Below are 22,678 nucleotides of genomic sequence, written 5' to 3' on the forward strand. Positions count from 1 at the left end.
TGTCTCTACTGGGCATGACGGCTTCAGACAAACACTTGGCCTTTTATAATATAGGATATATATATGTATAAATATATATATATATATATATATATATATATATATATATATATATATATATAAACCTCTAGCTGCAAGGCAGATAAAAAGTATTCCTTAGAAACAATATGATTAAAAAAAATAATAATAAAAATATGCAGAATATATTATTGGTGTTTAAATAGATTACACAACCTTGTATTTAAAACTTAACAGCTACATTTAATATTGGAAAGAGAAAACTAGCTCTAAATAGGAACATGTGGTGATAGGGATTGCAGCAGCCCATACACATTTTAAGCTCTGTTGGGCCAGCTGTCAATGAGCAGCTAAGATATTGGTTGTTGTTTATAAGCAGGAAAAACATTTGTTCATAAATATTAATAAAGTGACTGATAAGCTTGGAACACAATATGAAATTGTAGCAGCCCAATGGCGTGCGAGTGGAGGCATAGTTGGCAACAATCCCTGATTTACAGGGACAGTCCTTGGATTTTGTTGTAAAATCTCTGCTTGAGCACTCAGAGCAGGTCTAGGCAGAGATGTCTTGCTGCACCTTCTCTGAGAGATCAATGTTTAAATTGCCAGAAATCAGAAGAAAAAAACACTTACAAACAGCTCCTCCACACAGGATCTGTGCTGATTTGTTGTAAAAAGATGGTCGTTACTTGGCTACTACTGTAGATAAATTATTGTTTGCATCTTTGCGTTATTTAGTCTGACAGTAATCTTCATATTTTAGCACTCTGTATTGTCTGCAGCTTACTGCTTGTAGCATGAATTTTAAACACCACTTCCTACACACAGAGCAAAAATATGAAAATTACTGTCAGGCTAAATAATACAAAAATGAATTTGACCCCAACAGCTCACCGAGTCCAGTGCTGTGGATAATCACACAGTAAGATAAGCTGCATTGAGTGTTTGCTGTGTCTCTCCTCTTGTTTATAGTATTTTTACTCACTGCAGCCTAGCTCCTTCCCTGCACCACTGCCCTCAGAGTGTCATTAGTAGTCCAGGACAATTTAGGAAGCATTGCTGATGACTATTAGGATAGTAGATCTATGGAAGTTTTGTATCACTTCAGTTCTATGCATCTTTAAGCACTCAGCTGAGCCCTGCAAAATAATTATTTTTGGAAGAATTAATGACTGTTAATAGTAAAAGTTTTGAAAATATATGTGCACATGTATTATTTGTTTAAATTAGACACTTTAATACATTTTGACTAGTGAATCAGACTGTTTTTGTTAACTGGTAGAAATTCTAGAGTAAAAGAATTCTTTTTATTCTTTAACAATTTTTAAAGTCTGTTTTGCATATCGCTTTATTTTGTGTGACATCTCTTACTATGAAGTCTTTTACTGTGATGTCACTGAATATGAAAAATGACTGCAAATGATGAAAATCTAAGTCTGCAGGATTGCACGTTCTATCTTTGGGAGATGTCTGTATTTGCAATACCGTTCTGTCTAGGAAGCTTTATTTCTACAGGGAGTGCAGAATTATTAGGCAAGTTGTATTTTTGAGGATTAATTTTATTATTGAACAACAACCATGTTCTCAATGAACCCAAGAAACTCATTAATATCAAAGCTGAATAGTTTTGGAAGTAGTTTTTAGTTTGTTTTTAGTTATAGCTATTTTAGGGGGATATCTGTGTGTGCAGGTGACTATTACTGTGCATAATTATTAGGCAACTTAACAAAAAACAAATATATACCCATTTCAATTATTTATTTTTACCAGTGAAACCAATATAAAATCTCAACATTAACAAATATACATTTCTGACATTCAAAAACAAAACAAAAACAAATCAGTGACCAATATAGCCACCTTTCTTTGCAAGGACACTCAAAAGCCTGCCATCCATGGATTCTGTCAGTGTTTTGATCTGTTCACCATCAACATTGCGTGCAGCAGCAACCACAGCCTCCCAGACACTGTTCAGAGAGGTGTACTGTTTTCCCTCCTTGTAAATCTCACATTTGATGATGGACCACAGGTTCTCAATGGGGTTCAGATCAGGTGAACAAGGAGGCCATGTCATTAGATTTTCTTCTTTTATACCCTTTCTTGCCAGCCACGCTGTGGAGTACTTGGACGCGTGTGATGGAGCATTGTCCTGCATGAAAATCATGTTTTTCTTGAAGGATGCAGACTTCTTCCTGTACCACTTCTTGAAGAAGGTGTCTTCCAGAAACTGGCAGTAGGACTGGGAGTTGAGCTTGACTCCATCCTCAACCCGAAAAGGCCCCACAAGCTCATCTTTGATGATACCAGCCCAAACCAGTACTCCACCTCCACCTTGCTGGCATCTGAGTCGGACTGGAGCTCTCTGCCCTTTACCAATCCAGCCACGGGCCCATCCATCTGGCCCATCAAGACTCACTCTCATTTCATCAATCCATAAAACCTTAGAAAAATCAGTCTTGAGATATTTCTTGGCCCAGTCTTGACGTTTCAGCTTGTGTGTCTTGTTCAGTGGTGGTAGTCTTTCAGCCTTTCTTACCTTGGCCATGTCTCTGAGTATTGCACACCTTGTGCTTTTGGGCACTCCAGTGATGTTGCAGCTCTGAAATATGGCAAAACTGGTGGCAAGTGGCATCTTGGTAGCTGCACGCTTGACTTTTCTCAGTTCATGGGCAGTTATTTTGCGCCTTGGTTTTTCCACACGCTTCTTGCGACCCTGTTGACTATTTTGAATGAAACGCTTGATTGTTCAATGATCCCGCTTCAGAAGCTTTGCAATTTTAAGAGTGCTGCATCCCTCTGCAAGATATCTCACTATTTTTTACTTTTGTGAGCCTGTCAAGTCCTTCTTTTGACCCATTTTGCCAAAGGAAAGGAAATTGCCTAATAATTATGCACACCTGATATAGGGTGTTGATGTCATTAGACCACACCCCTTCTCATTACAGAGATGCACATCACCTAATATGCTTAATTGGTAGTAGGCTTTCGAGCCTATACAGTTTGGAGTAAGACAACATGCATAAAGAGGATGATGTGGTCAAAATACTCATTTGCCTAATAATTCTGCACTCCCTGTAATTAAAATGGTATAACTTTATATTTTTTATATTGCTGTGTTGTTAACCCTCTACTGGATAGACAGCCATGTAAAATGCTACCTCTTGTGCCCAATATTTAGTATGTGCACACTAAGCCCATAGCCCGAAAGTTTGGTCCCGAAATTGGTCCTTTATCAAGGTTACAATCAACAGTGTATTTTTAACAAAACAACACAAACCTTAAATCTTCATTTTAGATAGTCTTATCCACTCCACCATCCACTCTTGTTCTGCTCACTGTTTATCAATATCATGGTATCATCATCAATTCCACCATAAATCTCATATTCCCCATTACATTCTTTACCAGGTAAATGACATTAACATGATCTACTCCCAGCCAATTTCCTTTTGTCTGCAACCTAGATTGATACAATTGCCAATATCCATTTGTCTTCTCCACCAATCACAATGCTTTCCCCACATATAGCCATCATCCCGATATATCCACTATCATGTTCAGTGAGTGGTCCTGTATCTGTAAGTTGTATTTTTAAATATACAAACTCATGTTTATCTGAAAAGAAATAAAAAAAAACCCATAAAATTGTATTTGATTTGCTTTTTAAAGGATAACACAGTTTGGTCTGCTGGATATGGTTACTTATACCACCTGTCACCCGATGGACCCTCTCGAGCACCTCTGAAGTCATTTAAGAAAAACAAAGCCATAGCCTGCTTGAGGTGGGTCTGTGTAATGCATTTGCTATTAATGTCACAATTACAAAACCCAATAACATGAAATTCTTTTAAAAGGCTAAACCATGTCTACTAAAAGTAAGTTATACAGATATAAAAGGTGAAATAATAAAACAAGTAACAAAAAAAAGAAAAGATTTTTAAATCACAGACTAATATATATATAAAAGTACTAAATAAAAATGTAAACACTTCCAATTTTTTTAAAAGTCAGCAACAGGCAAAAAAGTTCTCTAAATCAATTAGATCCAAAATTGAATTAGAATACATGGACTGCCAAAATAAATCAATTAGTTTATACATTTACCTGAATTTTTAAATTAACCAGTAAAATAAAATAAAAATCTAGGGGTATATTTAACATAGTGCGAGCAGACATGATATGATGTAGCGTATCATGTCCACCGCACATTGATAAATGCCAACAGCATATGCTGTCGGCATTAATAATTACACCAGCAGTTCTTGTGAACTGCTGGTGCAATGCCACCCCCTGCAGATTTGCATCCAATCGGCCGCTAGCAGGGGGTGTCAATCAACCCATTTGTATTCGATTGGGTTGATTTCTGTCCACGGCCTCAGAGCAGGCGGACATGTTATGTTCATAACTTCTGTTTCCGGCAAGCATGAAGGCTCGCCGGAAACAAGGGGCATCAAGTTCCATACAGAGCTTGATAAATTGGCCCCCTAAAGTAAAATATATTTAGATTTTTTTTTTAATATCTGAGACTGAATCCTTCACGAACTGTAACTCCCTAGCTAAAATGGAGATTATTCCAGTAACTAAATAAACAGGATTTGACATCAGCACTGACAAAAAGTTTGTTGTAGGTAAATTGTTTGTCATGAGAAAAAGTATTTCCTCTCATCCAAAATGATTTCCTCGGGTTGTTTGATTCAGCCAAATTTTGACAGCATTATTAGTTTGTTAGCAGACATTTGTTGATTCCTCCCCTAAATCACCATTGGGCCTCCAACAGGTGCCCCCCATTATTGCTATTTATATATTATCTATCTATTTACTTATCTTTCTATAAAAAAAATATTAATAGGGGATATAATAATAAAGGATATACAAATGTATATTCATTTCTTCTTTAGAGTGAGCATAGAAAACCATTTTACAGGTTAACACAGGAGCTGCACAATTACAGTGCAAACCCTTGACTTCCACGTGCAAAGATGATTAGTTGGTACAGTTTATTCAGCACAGAATGAAATATCCATTTAAACTACCTTATAGAATACCATCTTGTTCCTTTAATTCTAGATTAATTGTAAGCAAGTGGCCTAATATCGGATTGGTATCCCTCTCTACCTCTGTGACTCCTAAATGTTTCTCTTTTTTTACCTGGAAACCTTTATTTTTTCTTTTCTTTTAATGTATAATGGAAATATGAAATACACATTTTTTGTTCTTACCGTATGATTGTGGGATATGTCACAGTTTACCAATAGAGCTGTATTAGCGCCCTTTATCAGTCAGTGAGCTTTTTAATTTTAAAATCAAAATAAATCATTTTAAAGTAACCTTTTTTTCATAAAAACAAAAAACATTTTAATTAGTGCTCCTTTACATTCATTATGCACATTATAGCATGTGTTTGAGTACAATATCCTAACATCAAATGGTTAATGACACGAGGCAACATTCATGATATAAAATTACCATGCTATGAGAAAGGAATGGCACAAGGAAAGAATGAGAATATAAATTGGATTGTTGACCAATATATGTTTTTACTTTTGTGCATATTTATGCATTATATTTGGAATAATCATATCTGTTTCCAAAACAGATCTGGCCTTTGGCTGCACCCAGAACATCAGCCTTCTGATTTTGATGCAGTGGCGGTAATCCAAGGTTTCACTGCTTGGAGAAGCAGAGGTGGCATTCAGGTAATGCGAGATATCCGCCATCTTGTTTAATAACAACATTCAATTAGGGCATCTTTTATTGTGACTGCTTGGCACTTGCATTGCAAAGAGATAATGTTTACTGCAAACCTCCAAATGTCTTTAACAAATTGGCAGATAAAAGCCAGAAAGACGTAAGAGCTGTTTACTGAAATCACACAAAGAAATTAGGAAAATGGCATTCCTCCTAAATGGATAAGATTAAGATTCTTTAGTGTTGCAAACAATCTGGTTAAGCGATTTTAATTCTCATTTCTGGCTAAGCTTGCAGTTTAAACAAAAGAGTGATTGGCTTTAATTCAAAGCAGCATTAGGAAAGATTAGTAGTGACTGCAGCAGATATCAAATCAACTTAAAGGGACCATAAAGAACATTTAAAGGGAAATAAAAAAGTAATACTAATATGCCTTAAAGGGACATTGATCCCAAATTTTGTATTTTATGATTCAGAGAGAGCATGCAATTTTAAGCAACTTTCTAATGTATTCCTATTATCATTTTTATTTGTTCTTTTGCTATCTTTATTTAAAAATCATGAATGTAAATCATAGCAGCCAGACCATTTTAGGTTCAGCACCATGGATAGCGCTTGCTTATTCGAGACTAACATTTACCCACCAATATGAATCCAAGAAATCCCAGCACTCAAAAGAGTGAGATTGCACTTCACTTCAGCGACACTACCAAGGCCCCAGGTACAATAACAGGAACAAAAAGTTGAAGTGACAGCAAATAACTTTTATTATAAAGTTACAAAGACAAGCAGAACAGCAACGTTTCGGGATGCTATCCCTTATTCATGCCATACCAAACAAACCAAACTATGTGACTTATATACCTATCCACCACAAGGTAGCGCTACAATTCAGTTTATCTATTAACACCTTCATTACCAATGTTACAATATACAATCAATATTTCTCATCATTTTATAACATATTAAATACATAAGTCATATTTAATAAAAAATATTATAGCTACATATTCTGACTAAAAGGAACAAAATTAACCTAGCATATTTTATATCATTCATCTTAGTTTTTAACATCTACTTATAAAGTTATAAAAATACAGCTAAATCCCAATCTATGTTTAGGCCTTGATGCTCAATGGATCCTAATTCATAGATCCAAAAGGATTCTCTCTGTTTCAATCGAAGTTCCCTGTTACCCCCTCTACGAGTTATATCAATATGATCAATCATTTGGAATTTTAATTGGCTGATTGAATGACCAGCTTTCAAAAAATGATTTGCCAGTGGGGCTTTTAAATTACCAGTTTGTATATTGCTTTTATGTTCTGTGATCCTATCTTTGGCAGATCTGGTCGACTCCCCTATGTAAACACTCCCACACAGACACTTAATCATATAAATAATATAGGTGGTTAAGCAGGTAAAAAAACGTTTTATAGAATATTTTTTCCCAGTGTGGGGGTGATAAAATATAGGGCCTATGGTCATATTACCACAGCACGAGCAACCTAAGCAAGGGTAACAACCCTGATTTTTTGATGTTATATAGCGAGGGCCAGTCTTATTTTTAGGTCCTATATCTGCTTTAACTAATTTCTGTTGAATATTACGACTCTTTTTATATGCTGGCATAGGATTCATCTGGAATTCTGCTATATTCGGATTACAACTAGCTAATAGCCTCCAATGTTTATTTATAATCTTCTGAATTTCAGAACTTTGTGAATTATGTTCAGATACGAATAACAATCTTTGTTTTTTATCATCATTTCTAACAGACATCTTTTTTCCAGTGAGCAAATCTATCCTGGGTATGGATCTAACCAGATTAATCTCCTCTGCAATAAGTTTCTCTCGATATCCTCTCTCCTTAAATCTATTCCCCATTTCTTCCAGCCTTTTATCAATCTTACTCTCATCTGAGACAATCTTATGAACACGTAAGAGTTGGCTGTGGGGAAGTGATTTAATTAGAGTGGACGGATGAGCACTTTCATATTTTAAAAGACTGTTACGATCTGTGCTTTTTCTGAATAGATCAGTTTGAAATGAATTTCCTTTTTTGATGACTCTTACATCCAGAAAGTCTATTGACTCCTCACTCCACACAAGTTTAAATTTAATATAATTGGTGGATATATTTAATTCATTTACAAAATCCATAAGCGATCCAACGTCGCCCAGCCAAATTCCAAATATGTCATCTATATATCGCCACCAGGTGGCGCCATATTGGATGAACATACTATTGGAATAAATATATTTCTCTTCGTATAAATTCATAAATATATTAGCATAATTCGGGGCGACGTTGGAACCCATGGCAGTCCCTTGCAGTTGGAGGAAATAATCATCCTGAAACAGGAAATAATTATTATACAATATGATAGATAATAATTGCATAAAAAAATAAATTTGCATTTGATTATATTTATTGTCAATAGATATATAAGTCTCCAGAACCCGGGCTTCATATAAATAGTGACAGGAGTCACCACTGTCGAAGGCTAATAATATAAGCAGTAACAGAGCCTATAATATAGAAGGGGATATAAAGTCACAGAATTATGCAAGCAGAGTAAACTGTACAGAGGGGCAAACCTTGAAAGAGGAAAGCATCTTAGATACACACGCCATAGACCCCTTTTACTCAGGAAAACAACAGCTGCAAAGGGTGACTACATTATCTTTAGAGATCTTTCATTATGGCAGCTAAAAGAAATGCAAAGGCCATGCCGCTAAGTAAACAAACCACAGCCTCTATTTTCTTTAAAACTAGTAAAGGAGAGAGATCCCCAGAGCAACTTTCACCCAGATCAGAGGGATAACAAGCTTCTATAGCAAGTGACTCCACTGAACTAGACAGTCAGGCCCCACTGACGAAAGCTGATTTAGATAACCTGGTGTCGAAACAGGATATTTCAGTCAATTTTGAAAAGCTCCTTGAGAAAATGGAAACATTGCAAAACACAGTCACAAGCAGCCTGAATGATCTTAAACAAGAGATGGGGGAGGTTGGCTCCAGAGTTAACTCTCTTGAAGAAAGTGGAGACGCACTAGTAGATGGTCTTAACGACATTGCTAATCAGACAAATGCCCAACGACAGGATATTGAAGATATCTACGACAAGTTGGAAGACCTGGAGAACAGGAGTCGCCGCTGTAACATACGGTTGAAAGGTGTACCAGAATCGGTTACTCCGAAAGAACTAAATACATATTTGCTCAATTTGTTTCATGGAATAACGGGCACAGATGATGAAAATAAATTCCAGATGGAAAGAGCCCATAGAGTATTAAGGCCTAAACCTAGAGGGGAAGAGCCGCCACGGGATGTCATCATCAAAATGCTCAGATACCAAGAAAAAGAAGAAATTCTATCAGCAGCAAGAAGAAACCCAACATTTAAACACCAGGGGAATGTGGTCCAGTTTTTCCAGGACTTATGTTTAAGGACTTTACAGAGAAGGGGTGCCCTCAGGCCACTTACTTCGCAACTCAGGAAGGCCCAAATTCCATATAGATGGGGCTTCCCTTTTGCTTTGAACATTATGTGGGAAAATAAATTGATATCCATTAAAGAACCGGAAGAAATCCCAGACATCTGTAGGAAATTGAAGTTGGACATTCCAGACTCTCCAAAACAACAATCTACTGTAGGAAGGGAAGAGAGAGGCAGACCGCCTCACCAGAAAAAATGGGGCAAAGTGCCTGAGTAGCGACGGAAGACATGCAATCTTTGGAGATAGTTTGGGAAAGAATTCAAAGGTGGAAAGAGGACTGTAAGAAAGAGGAAAGATGTGGTTGCCCTAGGAGCTTTGGATGGACTAAAGATTCTCAAATTTGAGGGGCCAAAACTAGAAATGCAGGGACACTACAAGTCATCGGACAGATGAGTATAATTTTATTTAATGTTGGTTGAAATGTTGAGTTTTTTTTACTATATATCAATGTGAAAGGTAATGTTTATCTTCCTTTTTCTGTTATAACAAATGTGGCATAATTTATATGGACATTGGCTAAAAGACTAGGTGCACAAATGGATGAAAGACGTTGCAATAGACTATGCCGCAGACCTTTGGCATCTCTATAACAGACTTCAAAGGAGGCCACCAAAAATTAGTTAGCCACCAAAATGATGTCGTAGGAAGATTGCTAAATGTGCTAAAATTTTGTTGATCTTGTTATTCCACATAGAATGGAGAAACTATAGATAAAGTAAATGCTAGCCATGCATGTTTAGATGAATGTTTAAAGAAGTTTTTATACTGCCTGTCTAGGTTAATTTAATGCAATACATAGTTATTACTAAGACAGTTATTGTTTATGGGTTATGGTTAATTGGGTTGTTAAGGGTTTTCTACCAGGGGGTGCCATTTAGGGACAGAAGAAAATTTAGACAAGTAAGGATGAAAGGAGGTGAAGTTAGATCAGGAACACAGGATGAAGAACAGGGCCCGACCTACATATTAGATATCTCCTCTAAAAGACAAAGAGTGGGGGAGACAGAAAAAGATTAACAATGGCGCATAATTTTGTACTCCTCTCACATAATGTGAGAGGGCTCAATACAGACATTAAAAGAAAGACGGCCATGTCACAATATTTGAAAGCAAAAGCTAAAATAATATTTTTACAGGAGACTAATTTTGTGAAATCAAACATCCCGAAATTTTGGTTGCACCACTTTCCAGTGCATTATCACGCTACAGCAGATGCCAAAAAAAGGGGTGTCAATTTTGATACATAGATCATTGGATTTTGAGTTAGATAAAGTGATTAGTGATAAAGAAGGGCGATACGTTATAGTCCAGGGAGCGCTCCAGGGAATGAAAATAACGTTATGTAATATTTACGCCCCGAATGAATCACAAAATATATTCTTTTCTGAGATTTCTGCAATGCTCCCACAATGGTCACAGACTAGGTTAATAGTAGCTGGGGACTTCAATGTTAACATGTGTCCCTTTGGTGGGTCAGAGGTCACAAAGATATCAAATAAACAACATAGACACAATAGCATTATCAAATCAATAAGGCGCTCATTGGAAGAACAGGGATTAGTGGACTCATGGGAGGCGATGGGAATAAAGTGAAGGTAGGAAATTTAGATACCCAAATATCAGAATTTCTGGATAAGGCCAATCTGAATAATATAGCGGCGGATGATTTAGAGAACCTTAATTCTAAAATAACAACCGGGGAAGTATTAGGGGTAATTAAAGAATTAAAGGCGGGCAAGGCAGCTGGCCCAGATGGTTTGACAGGGGAATATTATAAGGTGTTTAGGAAAGAATTGACGACTCACTTAACCAATGTATGCAATGGGTTTATGGAAGGCCGGACTGTCCCTAAGGAAATGCTCCAGGCAAAGATTATTGTTATACCCAAAAACGGGAAAAATGCGAAGTTGTGCCAAAATTACAGGCCTATTTCTTTGATCAACCATGATATTAAAATCTTTGCGAAAATTATGGCGAATAGATTGAAGCAGATACTACCCACGTTGATCCATCAAGATCAGGTGGGGTTTGTTCAGGATAGGGAAGCGCCAGATAATGTTAGGAGAATGCTTACTCTAGTAGATTATTGAATGCAACGAAAACTCCAGCTCTACTCCAGTCGCTAGATGCCGAAAAAGTGTTTGACAGGGTAGACTGGAAGTTCATGTCTAAGGTACTGGCGGCCATGGATTTTAGGGGCGCATTTATACAGGCATTAGGGAGTATGTACTCAAATCCGACGGCGGTAGTAGGTGCAGCAGGCTACATATCAAGAAGTATAGATATTAGGAACGGGAAGCGACAAGGTTGTCCGCTGTCGCTTTTGATATTCGCAATTTGTATCGAGCCGCTAGCCGCCAGCATCAGGAAGGTCAGACAGATATCAGGGGTGAGTATAGGAACCTCTGAATATAAATCCATGTTATTTGCAGACGATGTCTTATTGACAATCACCAGGCCAATGAGTTCCTTGCCACACCTATATAGAGTTCTAGAAAACTACTCAGAAATCTCGGGATACAAAATAAACTCTGATAAGTGTGAAGCATTGGCGATCAATCTGCCTCCACACACTACGAAAACAATTGAATTAAATTTCACATTCTCATGGGTAAATAGCCACATCACATATTTGGGGGTTAAAATAGGAGACAAGGTGGAGGATCTATATAGATTAAATTGTATCCCTGTTTACAATGCTATCAGAAATTATATGAGAAAGTGGAGAAAAGGTAATTTTTCATCGTACGGAAGACTCATCTCCATCAAAATGAACGTACTCCCAAGAGTAATATATCTTTTTAGGGCTCTACCGATCAGCATCCCTTTACCAGAACTAGAAGCCCTACAAGCTGACATTTTGAAATTCCTAAGAAAAGAGGGAAGACCGAGAATAGCCTCACATTTGTTGACACTGCATAGACAAGAAGGAGGGGTGGGAGCACCAAATTTAGTGGAGTATTACCAAGCCGCTAGGTTGGCGCAGACGGTTATTTTGAGCAAACAGCATAATGATTTAGTGTGGCCGCAAATAGAGGCGGAGATATTAGGCAGTTCAAGGGCAGCAGACATACTATGGGATTCAGAGGCAAACACCAAATCTAAGGAATATAGGTCACCAATAACATTAGAGGCAATAAGGCTGTGGGATAGGATCATGAAAGGGATGCGTCTGAGTAGGTCTGATTCAGTTTTAAGACCGATTAGGTTCCTACTACCAAAAGACTTGAGGAGAACAGTAGATAAGTGGGCAAACAAAGCATTGTACAGGGTAGCTGACTTTTTTTCGGGTTCCAAAATACTCACATTTAATACCATTAGAGATCAAATAGATCCGGAGCAGTTGCAGTGGTTTATGTATTTACAGATTAGATCAGCAATAGTAGCATATATGTCACACAAACAGACTTACCAGTTCACAGAGTTGGAGAGATTGGTAGTGAATCCCAAGAGAGGGAAAAAATTGATATCCCGAATATATGTGCTAATTCAAAGAGCTAAATGCTATATTAAATTAACAATGACAGAAAAATGGGAGAGAGATACAACAGAGAGGTGGGAGGCAGATGAATGGAATGAGTTGATGTTGAACGCGCACAAAGGTTTGATTAGTGCGGACATGAAAGAAAATTGTTTAAAAGTAATGTATAGATGGTATCTGACGCCGGAAAGGACAACTCATTTTAAAATAGGGCTTAATGGACACTGTTACAGAGGCTGTCAAATAAGGGGGACATATACACATATGTGGTGGGAGTGTCAGGAGGTCCAACCATTATGGGGGAAACTATCAGATTTAATAAGTAAACTGTTGGATGAAGAACAATAAGAATGTGATTGTTATTGTTTTGTTATAACTGTGCGGTAAATAATAATAAAAAATATTTCAACATAAAGAAAAATTTGCTTTTAGTGTCCCTTTAAAGGGACATTAAACTGCTGGGTACAACTACCCACCATGCTATTGGTCTCCTCCTGTACCTACATCTCTTTTAATGCAGCTCTCTTATTTTAAATCATTACAGATCCCAGCTGGTAAAGCTATGCATTTTATACTGGGTGCCACCATCTTGTAATGCATGTATTGTTGCATCATGTGACAGAAACAGTGCACTTTTACAGACCTGTGATGTTACCGGCTTTTTGACAGCTGTACCTTGCACTTCAGTTTAGCTCACATAATAAAGAGCAGAAGAGTTAAATTTTTGCAGTTTTTTTCCCCACATTTTAAAAGTTACATAACAAATACAGGGAGTGCAGAATTATTAGGCAAGTTGTATTTTTGAGGAATAATTTTATTATTGAACAACAACCATGTTCTCAATGAACCCAAAAAACTCATTAATATCAAAGCTGAATATTTTTGGAAGTAGTTTTTAGTTTGTTTTTAGTTTTAGCTATTTTAGGGGGATATCTGTGTGTGCAGGTGACTATTACTGTGCATAATTATTAGGCAACTTAAAAAAAACAAATATATACCCATTTCAATTATTTATTTTTACCAGTGAAACCAATATAACATCTCAACATTCACAAATATACATTTCTCACATTCAAAAACAAAACAAAAACAAATCAGTGACCAATATAGACACCTTTCTTTGCAAGGACACTCAAAAGCCTGCCATCCATGGATTCTGTCAGTGTTTTGATCTGTTCACCATCAACATTGCGTGCAGCAGCAACCACAGCCTCCCAGACACTGTTCAGAGAGGTGTACTGTTTTCCCTCCTTGTAAATCTCACATTTGATGATGGACCACAGGTTCTCAATGGGGTTCAGATCAGGTGAACAAGGAGGCCATGTCATTAGATTTTCTTCTTTTATACCCTTTTTTGCCAGCCACGCTGTGGAGTACTTGGACGCGTGTGATGGATCATTGTCCTGCATGAAAATCATGTTTTTCTTGAAGGATGCAGACTTCTTCCTGTACCACTGCTTGAAGAAGGTGTCTTCCAGAAAATGGCAGTAGGACTGGGAGTTGAGCTTGACTCCATCCTCAACCCGAAAAGGCCCCACAAGCTCATCTTTGATGATACCAGCCCAAACCAGTACTCCACCTCCACCTTGCTGGCGTCTGAGTCGGACTGGAGCTCTCTGCCCTTTACCAATCCAGCCACGGGCCCATCCATCTGGCCCATCAAGACTCACTCTCATTTCATCAGTCCATAAAACCTTAGAAAATATATATATATATGAGATATTTCTTGGCCCAGTCTTGACGTTTCAGCTTGTGTGTCTTGTTCAGTGGTGGTCGTCTTTCAGCCTTTCTTACCTTGGCCATGTCTCTGAGTATTGAACACCTTGTGCTTTTGGGCACTCCAGTGATGTTGCATCTCTGAAATATGGCCAAACTGGTGGCAAGTGGCATCTTGGCAGCTGCACGCTTGACTTTTCTCAGTTCATGGGCAGTTATTTTGCGCCTTGGTTTTTCCACACGCTTCTTGCGACCCTGTTGACTATTTTGAATGAAACGCTTGATTGTTCGATGATCACGCTTCAGAAGCTTTGCAATTTTAAGAGTGCTGCATCCCTCTGCAAGATATCTCACTATTTTTGACTTTTCTGAGCCTGTCAAGTCCTTCTTTTGACCCATTTTGCCAAAGGAAAGGAAGTTGCCTAATAATTATGCACACCTGATATAGGGTGTTGATGTCATTAGACCACACCCCTTCTCATTACAGAGATGCACATCACCTAATATGCTTAATTGGTAGTAGACTTTCGAGCCTATACAGCTTGGAGTAAGACAACATGCATAAAGAGGATGATGTGGTCAAAATACTCATTTGCCTAATAATTCTGCACTCCCTGTATAAGCTGCAAGATGGTGGCACCCAGTGTGAAGATGCAGAGCTTCACGAATACTTGTAAGGGGTAAAATAATACAACAACTTTGAAGACAGCTGCAGGCACAAGATGAAAAACAATAACATGGTGAGTAGTATCCCTGCAAATGTAGTTGTACTCAGCAGTTTAATGTCCCTTTAATGCTCTAGAGCATTTTACTATTACACTATTTGCTTGTGCAGCATAAAGGGTATAAGCACATAGTAAACGCAAGCTCCAGAACAACAATACACTACTAGACAGTCTAGAGCTGAACATGGCTGTTGAACCAATCAGGGGTGGCATATGTGAGTAGCTTCCAGTCTGACATCACCAGCCATATTTAGCTCTGGAGCAGCAGTGTACCTCTTTCTAATCCTGAGTGCCGCCATTATGGATCCTAGGTTACACTGCAGGTATCTGAAGGAGAATCGCTGCACATGTGCAAACAGGTCAGCACTTTATTGTAGTGAAAGACAGATTTCAACATGGCGGCACAAGTAGAGGGAGGTGTGGAATCCTATGATTATGGAATGTATTTAATGTTTAATGTCCCTTTAAGGTATATTTTACTATTCAGTAACCAATTTAAAAAAATTAAACAGATAGTCCCAAAGTTTGAATGCTCCAAGATGATTATTTTTCAAGTACAGCTCCTGTCTAATAGAGAATCATCAACCATCAAAGGAGAAAGGGTGCTCTAATCGTGCATTAGATGATAGAAGTAAATTTTAAAGTTGCATACTTTATCTGAATTATGAAAGTTTAATTTTGACTTTACTGTCACTTTAAAGTATCTTACACTTTTTTTTGTAATGCAGTACTTAACCCTTTGAGTGCTAAGTACTTTGCCACCTGGGTGCTAAGCTGATTTAATTTTATTTATTTTTTTGTGAAAAAAAAATGTTTTTTTCCCCCCAGATCCCCAAGACTTACACCATTGGAAATGTTAGGCGATTACCACCAATGGTGGGTCTTGGGGGTCTGTAGCTGCTTAGGTGCCTGAGATACAGGCTTCTAAGCAGTATGCCCCCTTTCCCTATACTTTGTATTGACAAATTGTTAATAAAGTTGCGCGATGATGTCATCACGTCATTGCGCGTGATATCACCACGCAAAACGTGATGCCCCGGTGATGCCTGTCACTCTACATGCACGATCGCCAGGGTAGGACCGGTTGGCACCCCCCAAATCTCCCTCAAGGTGGGAGAGTGCTAGTGACAGCTCTGAGCCAAAGTGGGTAACTCTGTGACGACTCAGAGCCGTCATTAGCACTGAAAGGTTTAAAGGACCAGTAAATACAGTAGCATAATTAAATTAATTAAATTATTGCATCATTAACAAATGCATAATACAAATACAATACAATAACACTTACTCTGAATTCAAATAAGCAATAGATTTTCTGACAAAGTATTTCCCCCATATGCCAGCCCCCTGTACCATGTGACAGCCATCAGCCAATCACAGACTAGTATATGTATGCCCTATGAACTCAGTTGGAGCTGGTGTCTCAGAAAGTGTGTGTATAAAAAGAATGTACAAAATTTGATAATGGAAGTATATTGGAAAGCCTTTTAAAACTGCATGTTCTATCTAAATCATGGCATTAGTGTCCCTTTAAAGGGACATTAAACTGCTGGGCACAGCTTGAACAGAATGTTATTCCTTATCATGCTATTATTTTAATTCTGTGCCTGCATCTCTCTTCAGAGCTGGTCACTTATTTAATCTTGTTACAGGTGCCAGCTGTTCATTCTTGGGGCTCCATTTTTCATCCACAGGTTGACAGGGGCATACATATTTGCCATTGTCTGCCTGACTTCTCCTCAGGTTCCTCTGCACTTGCGTGCAACCTCGCCCCATGCCCGCACACAGCTAATCAGGTGTTGGCGGGAGCTGTCAATCTCTGGTCAGATAAGACCGGGGAGATTGAAATTCACCACCTAAGAGGTGGAGAACAGGACAGGGAAGCAGCGGTCATAAATCCTGATTGGAGGTTTGCTTGTGCGAACCTGCAGTTAAAGGGGGGAGAAAGGCTTGATAAATCTAGCCCTTGGAGTAGTCTCCTGTGAAGGAAATGATGAACATTCATAGATAAGTAATGTTTTTTTACTTTTTCACCACTGTATCATGCACTTTGAGTTAACACACAAAATAGAGAGTGGGAGTCTCTATAGACTCGAATTAAGCACAATTTTCAGAGGTATTTTAAAGTCAGCTTTAGACAGCAATACACTATTGGGCATGAGTAGAACATGGCCAGTGAGCCAATCAGGAAGGGCATATGTGTGTACATGTCAGCTGTATTCAACTCTGGAACAAGAGGACACTGCCACTCTGGAGCGGACTTTAACTATGGGTTTGGTCCTTTTGCCGAAGTTATGTAGCCACTGCAAAAATGTAAACCTCCTGCTTTGTATAATGTACACCAACCTGAAGTGCATGGTACTGCTCTCAAAATGTTGAAAAGGGATCTGTGATTCCACAGGGCTTCTGCTACAGTTACAGAGTGCAAGAACACCATCTAAAGATGTGGAGTTTGACCAACTGGCACCAGTAAAGAGTTAGACTAAGAAAAGAGTTCTGAAGAGAGCTTTAGGCACAGGAGGAAAAATCAGTGTGGTGGTGCCCAGCCATTTTATGCTAATATACACATGCTATGAGATGTATGCCCCTTTAACTGTTGTTTTTTGTTTGTGCTTTAGATTTCTAGATGCAGAAATATAGATTTCAGAGATTTTAATATTTATGATTGCAAAGACTTTGGAATTAATATCATTGTAAGCAACGGGAGGATAACAATTTCTGATAGTTTATTGCTTGGGCACATTCATGGGAAGGTAGGTACCAGAATTTAATCTATTCTTTTGTGAGTTTAAAGGCATAAATAACCTTTGACAGTTTCTTTAATACCAAACACTCTTCGCAATGTTGCCATATCAAAAACAAGGACGCTATAGCTCTAAGCATTAGACAAAAAATTGATAAAGTAAGATTCTATGGCTTCCATTTTCTTATGTCTCAATCCCTGAGCATGTTTAATAACTGCAAAAAAAGAAGATATTTTATTGGCTCTATAATAATAACACTATGTTTTCTGTCCCGGAGCTTATAGGTGATGGCTAGAACTATATTTCATTATTATGAATTCTCGGGAGGTTTGCACAATATACAAAATCTGGGGGATAAGCATACTGTACAGAATTTGTACTTTTACTATTTGAGATCTTTTCTGTAGTTTTAGAAGAGGTTCTACATATAAAGTCATGCACTTTTTGTAAACATCATACATGTTGCATGTTTGTGATCAGAGCACTCATTACGGATATTGTGAACAAATTAGGGTGAAAATCATTACTCTAAACTTCTAGGATAGCTGCGGTTTATTGGATGAAGCTTACGCACCTTCTAAACGTTCAGTTCCATTTTACCATTTAATACATAGGACATCAAATATCTATGATAAAACACTTTAATGTGATAGATCATTTTCTTGTTAAACAGTATTGCTTTCATAAAACTTTGGGCTCTATTCACAAAGAGATGAATTGCAGGTGATTTTAAATCTTTCTTTAACTATGAATTATCAAGGGCCAAACCCAGTAGTATCCCCTGCAAGAAGGGCTGTGTTAGCCCTGCACAATGCATAGTTAATACTTTATACAATTCACCTGCAATCCTCCTATTTTATGTGAATTGTACACCGCATTAACTATGCAATGTGCAGGGCTAACTCTAGCCTTCTTGTAGTAAATACTCACTGGGTTTGGCCCTTCAAAATGGCTAGTTAATGGCAGGAATTAAAATGTTTCAATTAATCTCCCATTCACCTGTTATAAAATAGACCCCTATGTGTTTAGTCCAACTGCTCACAACTGCAGGATTATACTGGATTTTGCAGCTTGTGCGCATGCATGCGTGCATGCTTGAAATGAGTCACATGGCACATTGACTAGTGTTTGAGTGTATACTACATTTTTATTAAAAGTGACTTGATTGCTATCTTCAAAAGAATAGTAATTATTAGACAACATTTTAACTTATGAAGAGGGGATACACATCACCATGTTTCCTTAAGGACTGCATCCCACCTTTATTAAAGAGACATTACACTCAAAATCTAATCCCCCAAAATAATGCATTTAAAGGGACATGAAACCCAAACATTTTCTTTCATGATTTAGGTAGAATATACAATTTTAAACAACTTTCCAGTTTACTTATATTATCAAATTTGCTTTATTCTCTTGGTATTATTTGTTGAAGGAGCAGCAATGCACTATTGGTTTCAAACTGAACACATGGGTGATACAATGACAATCGGTATATACTGTATATATATGCAGCCACCAATCAGCAGCTAGAACCTAGGTTCTTTTCTGCTCCTGAGCTTACCTAGATAAACCTTTGCAGCAAAGAATAACAAGAGAATGAAGCAAATTAAATATTAGAAGTACATTTGAAAGTTGTTAAAATTGTATGCTCTGTCTACATTGTGAATGTCTAGTTATGACTTTACTGTCCCTTTAATTAATGAAAATAAAACAATTGTAATATACATGTACTATATTTGTTTTATTATTCTGTAAAATACCTTTGAAAATTGTGCTTGATCCAAGTCCTACAAATTGTCTAACCGGGCCACATACTACACAGTGATTATTTAGAGCACCATGCACAACTTTTTACAAAATCATAATCAAGGACTGTGTGTATGTATATATATATATATATATATATATATATATATATATATAAAATGTTTTTTTCTTTAAACAAGTTCAAAATGTTATCCTTAAAGGGACATGGAAGTGATGTCTAATGCATCAGCTCCAGTCTATTTATTAAAATGCACTGCTGAGTCTCCATGAATTCCATTTTGAAACCTCATTGCAGATAGATAAAGAAACGACATCTTGCTATCGAACTGACGTTTAAAATGTACTGCCCTACTAAATCCTGCCCCCTTAGGCACAACTGGGCCTAGATCAAAATATGACTCTGAATTTAGGCATCACTTCGTGGCCCCTTTAAAGGAAATGTAATTTCCTTGGTGAAATTAGAGCATTAGTATATATATATTTTTTTTTTTAAATGAACAGAACAAATGTGTTAAAATGTGTATGTATATGTATATAGTCATTCAAAAGAAATATGTTTATCACATGGAACCATAAAATCTAACTTTTTATCTTGTGCTTATTGTTTCAAGGGAGCTCAATCAAGCAGATCTTTGTGCATATCTTGGACCTTAGGGAAATGATACATTTTGCTTCAAGTTTTGCCAGAGGTTGCGTTATAATTGTTATTATCTTTGTTATCTCGCAATATCGTCCCCAGTGTCATTATTTGCATCTTAATTTATGTAATACTCCCATTAATAAGGATGTCTAGTTAGCATCAATTATATCGCAATGACATTCACACTGCACTTTTCCCCCCATTAAGGTAACTTGGTTACACTTCATGATAACAATCTGAGTATAACATGCTTGTTGGGATTTATATATCTGATATTCATTTAGCTAAATGTTTTTATACAGTGGGATGACAGCAAATTGTTTTTTAACACAGCATACTTATGAATGAGGAGTTAATTTCCAGAGATCCAGCCAACCACAGGTTAAATTGACAAAAAGATTACAAGCTTATCCATGGGGACAGATTGGTTACCATAAACATTTTTTACTGGAATAAAATAAACCTTTATTAAAAACAATATTTAGTAACTGGCATCAATAGAACAAATGCCTCCCCTTAGTTGGTAATACTCATATGTTCTTAAAGATATATAAAACATTCTGTTTCAATGGTATAATAAGCAATCAATTGATTGATTGAGCGATTAATTCATATCGTTTGGTGCCAAAATATGGTGCAGAAATGGAGGAAAGGAGTTATAGTGTTTGGTTAATAAGCTCCTTTGCCCTTTTGTCCATTGTCCCTTGTCCAATCCTACCATTGCATTTCTAATGACTGGTGTTAGGGACAGCTGGTCAGGCACTAAATATTGGATTTTAGTCATACAAGGGTTGTGTGTTCTTCTAACATTGAATGATAGGTTCTACTAATTGTTAAAATCCTATAATGTGAGATTTTTGTTAAAGGGACAGTCTACACCAGAATGTTTATTGTTTTAAAAGACAGATAATCCCTTTATTACCCATTCCCTAGTTTTGCATAACCAACAAAGTTATATTAATACACTTTTTTCCTCTGTGATTACCTTGTATCTAAGCCTCTGCAAACTGCCCCCTTATTTCAGTTCTTTTGACAGACTTGCATTTTAGCCAATCAGGGCTGGCTCCTAGGTAACTTCACGTGCATGAGCTCAATGTTATCTATATTATACACATGAACTAACACCCTCTAGTGGTGAAAAACTGTCAAAATGCATTCAGAAAAGAGGCGGCCTTCAAGGTCTAACAAATTAGCATATGAAACTCCTAGGTTTAGCTTTCAACTAAGAATACCAAGAGAACAAAGCAAAACTGATGATAAAAGTAAATCGGAAAATTGTTTCAGATTACATGCTCCATCTAAAACATGAAAGTATATTTTGGACTTGACTGTCCCTTTAATATTAATTGTCTATATTAGCTGTTCCCATTGGAAAAAATCCAATATTTGTCCGAACCAAATACCAGCATGGACGAAATTCAGCCGAACCGAATGATTTTGAAAATCTGAAACAAATCTTTCATACAATACAAATGTTTCCCCTGTGCACAGGTCTAGTTCCCACAGTGTAATGAAAGTGCATTTGCTTTTCCAAAATGGTGTCAGGATTTGCAAAATGTATATAATCCTTTTTGTGCTACTGCTGGTTCTGCTTTATGTTGAAGCTGCTGTCTAACTGCTCCTCTGCTACCTGAAGAGGTTCCTCACTGGAAATAGTGGCTGAACAGTTGTTCATTACCAAACCAATTCCAAAAACCCCACGAGCAAATATTGCATAAAACAATCTAAATTATGAACATTATTTTTTTGTCTGTGCATGTCTATTAAAGGGACATGAAACTTTATTTTTTCTTTTACAATTCAGATAGATTATACAATTAATTGTTTTGTATCCAATTTACTGCTACTATCAAATTTACTTTTTTTCCTGTTGTTTTTTGTAAAGTGTATAGAGGACTATATTTGTGTCTGAAGTTCTACAATGCAGAATTTTGTAATAATAAATTAGAAAACTGCTGCCATCTTGTGTTCAAAAAGCATTTAGCAATACTGCTGCCATATAGTTATCCAGAAATGTGCATGTTACCTATCTAGGTATTTTATTCAGAAAGGCAAATGTGAAAATCAGGAATGGAAAATGTAGCTTTTCATTGCACTAACTATCCAGGAGAAGCCTTAGATTTCCAATATAGAAATACTGCTGTAGGGACTGTATGGTGCACTGGAAAAGTCATTCACATATCTTGCAAATAGGAACTGTACTTTAGCTGGGCAATGATTATAGTTTCTAAGAATGTAATGTGAGTATGTTGGAATTATAAATGGTGCTACATGCTGTAATATGGCAGCACAACATGAAATGACTCTCAGTTACATAAATATATATAATTATGGTAGGTACTACTTACAAAATGTGTGTGTGGGCTTTAAAGGGACAGTCAACACAAAAATTGTTA

At 37.1% G+C, this 22,678-nt stretch overlaps 1 protein-coding gene across 1 annotated transcript in view; it reads left to right on the forward strand.

The window, feature by feature from the left end:
- PKHD1 (PKHD1 ciliary IPT domain containing fibrocystin/polyductin) overlaps window positions 1-22,678 on the forward strand; it is a 1,710,134-nt gene that overhangs the window by 940,305 nt on the left and 747,151 nt on the right. Inside the window, exons 44-46 of the mRNA XM_053709557.1 lie at window positions 3,688-3,800; window positions 5,615-5,714; window positions 17,747-17,881. Of these exons, the coding sequence (XP_053565532.1) occupies window positions 3,688-3,800; window positions 5,615-5,714; window positions 17,747-17,881 (348 nt within the window). The remainder of the gene's footprint in view (window positions 1-3,687; window positions 3,801-5,614; window positions 5,715-17,746; window positions 17,882-22,678) is intronic.

This window comes from Bombina bombina, chromosome 4 (genome assembly GCF_027579735.1).
Source record: "Bombina bombina isolate aBomBom1 chromosome 4, aBomBom1.pri, whole genome shotgun sequence".
NCBI lineage: Eukaryota > Metazoa > Chordata > Amphibia > Anura > Bombinatoridae > Bombina > Bombina bombina.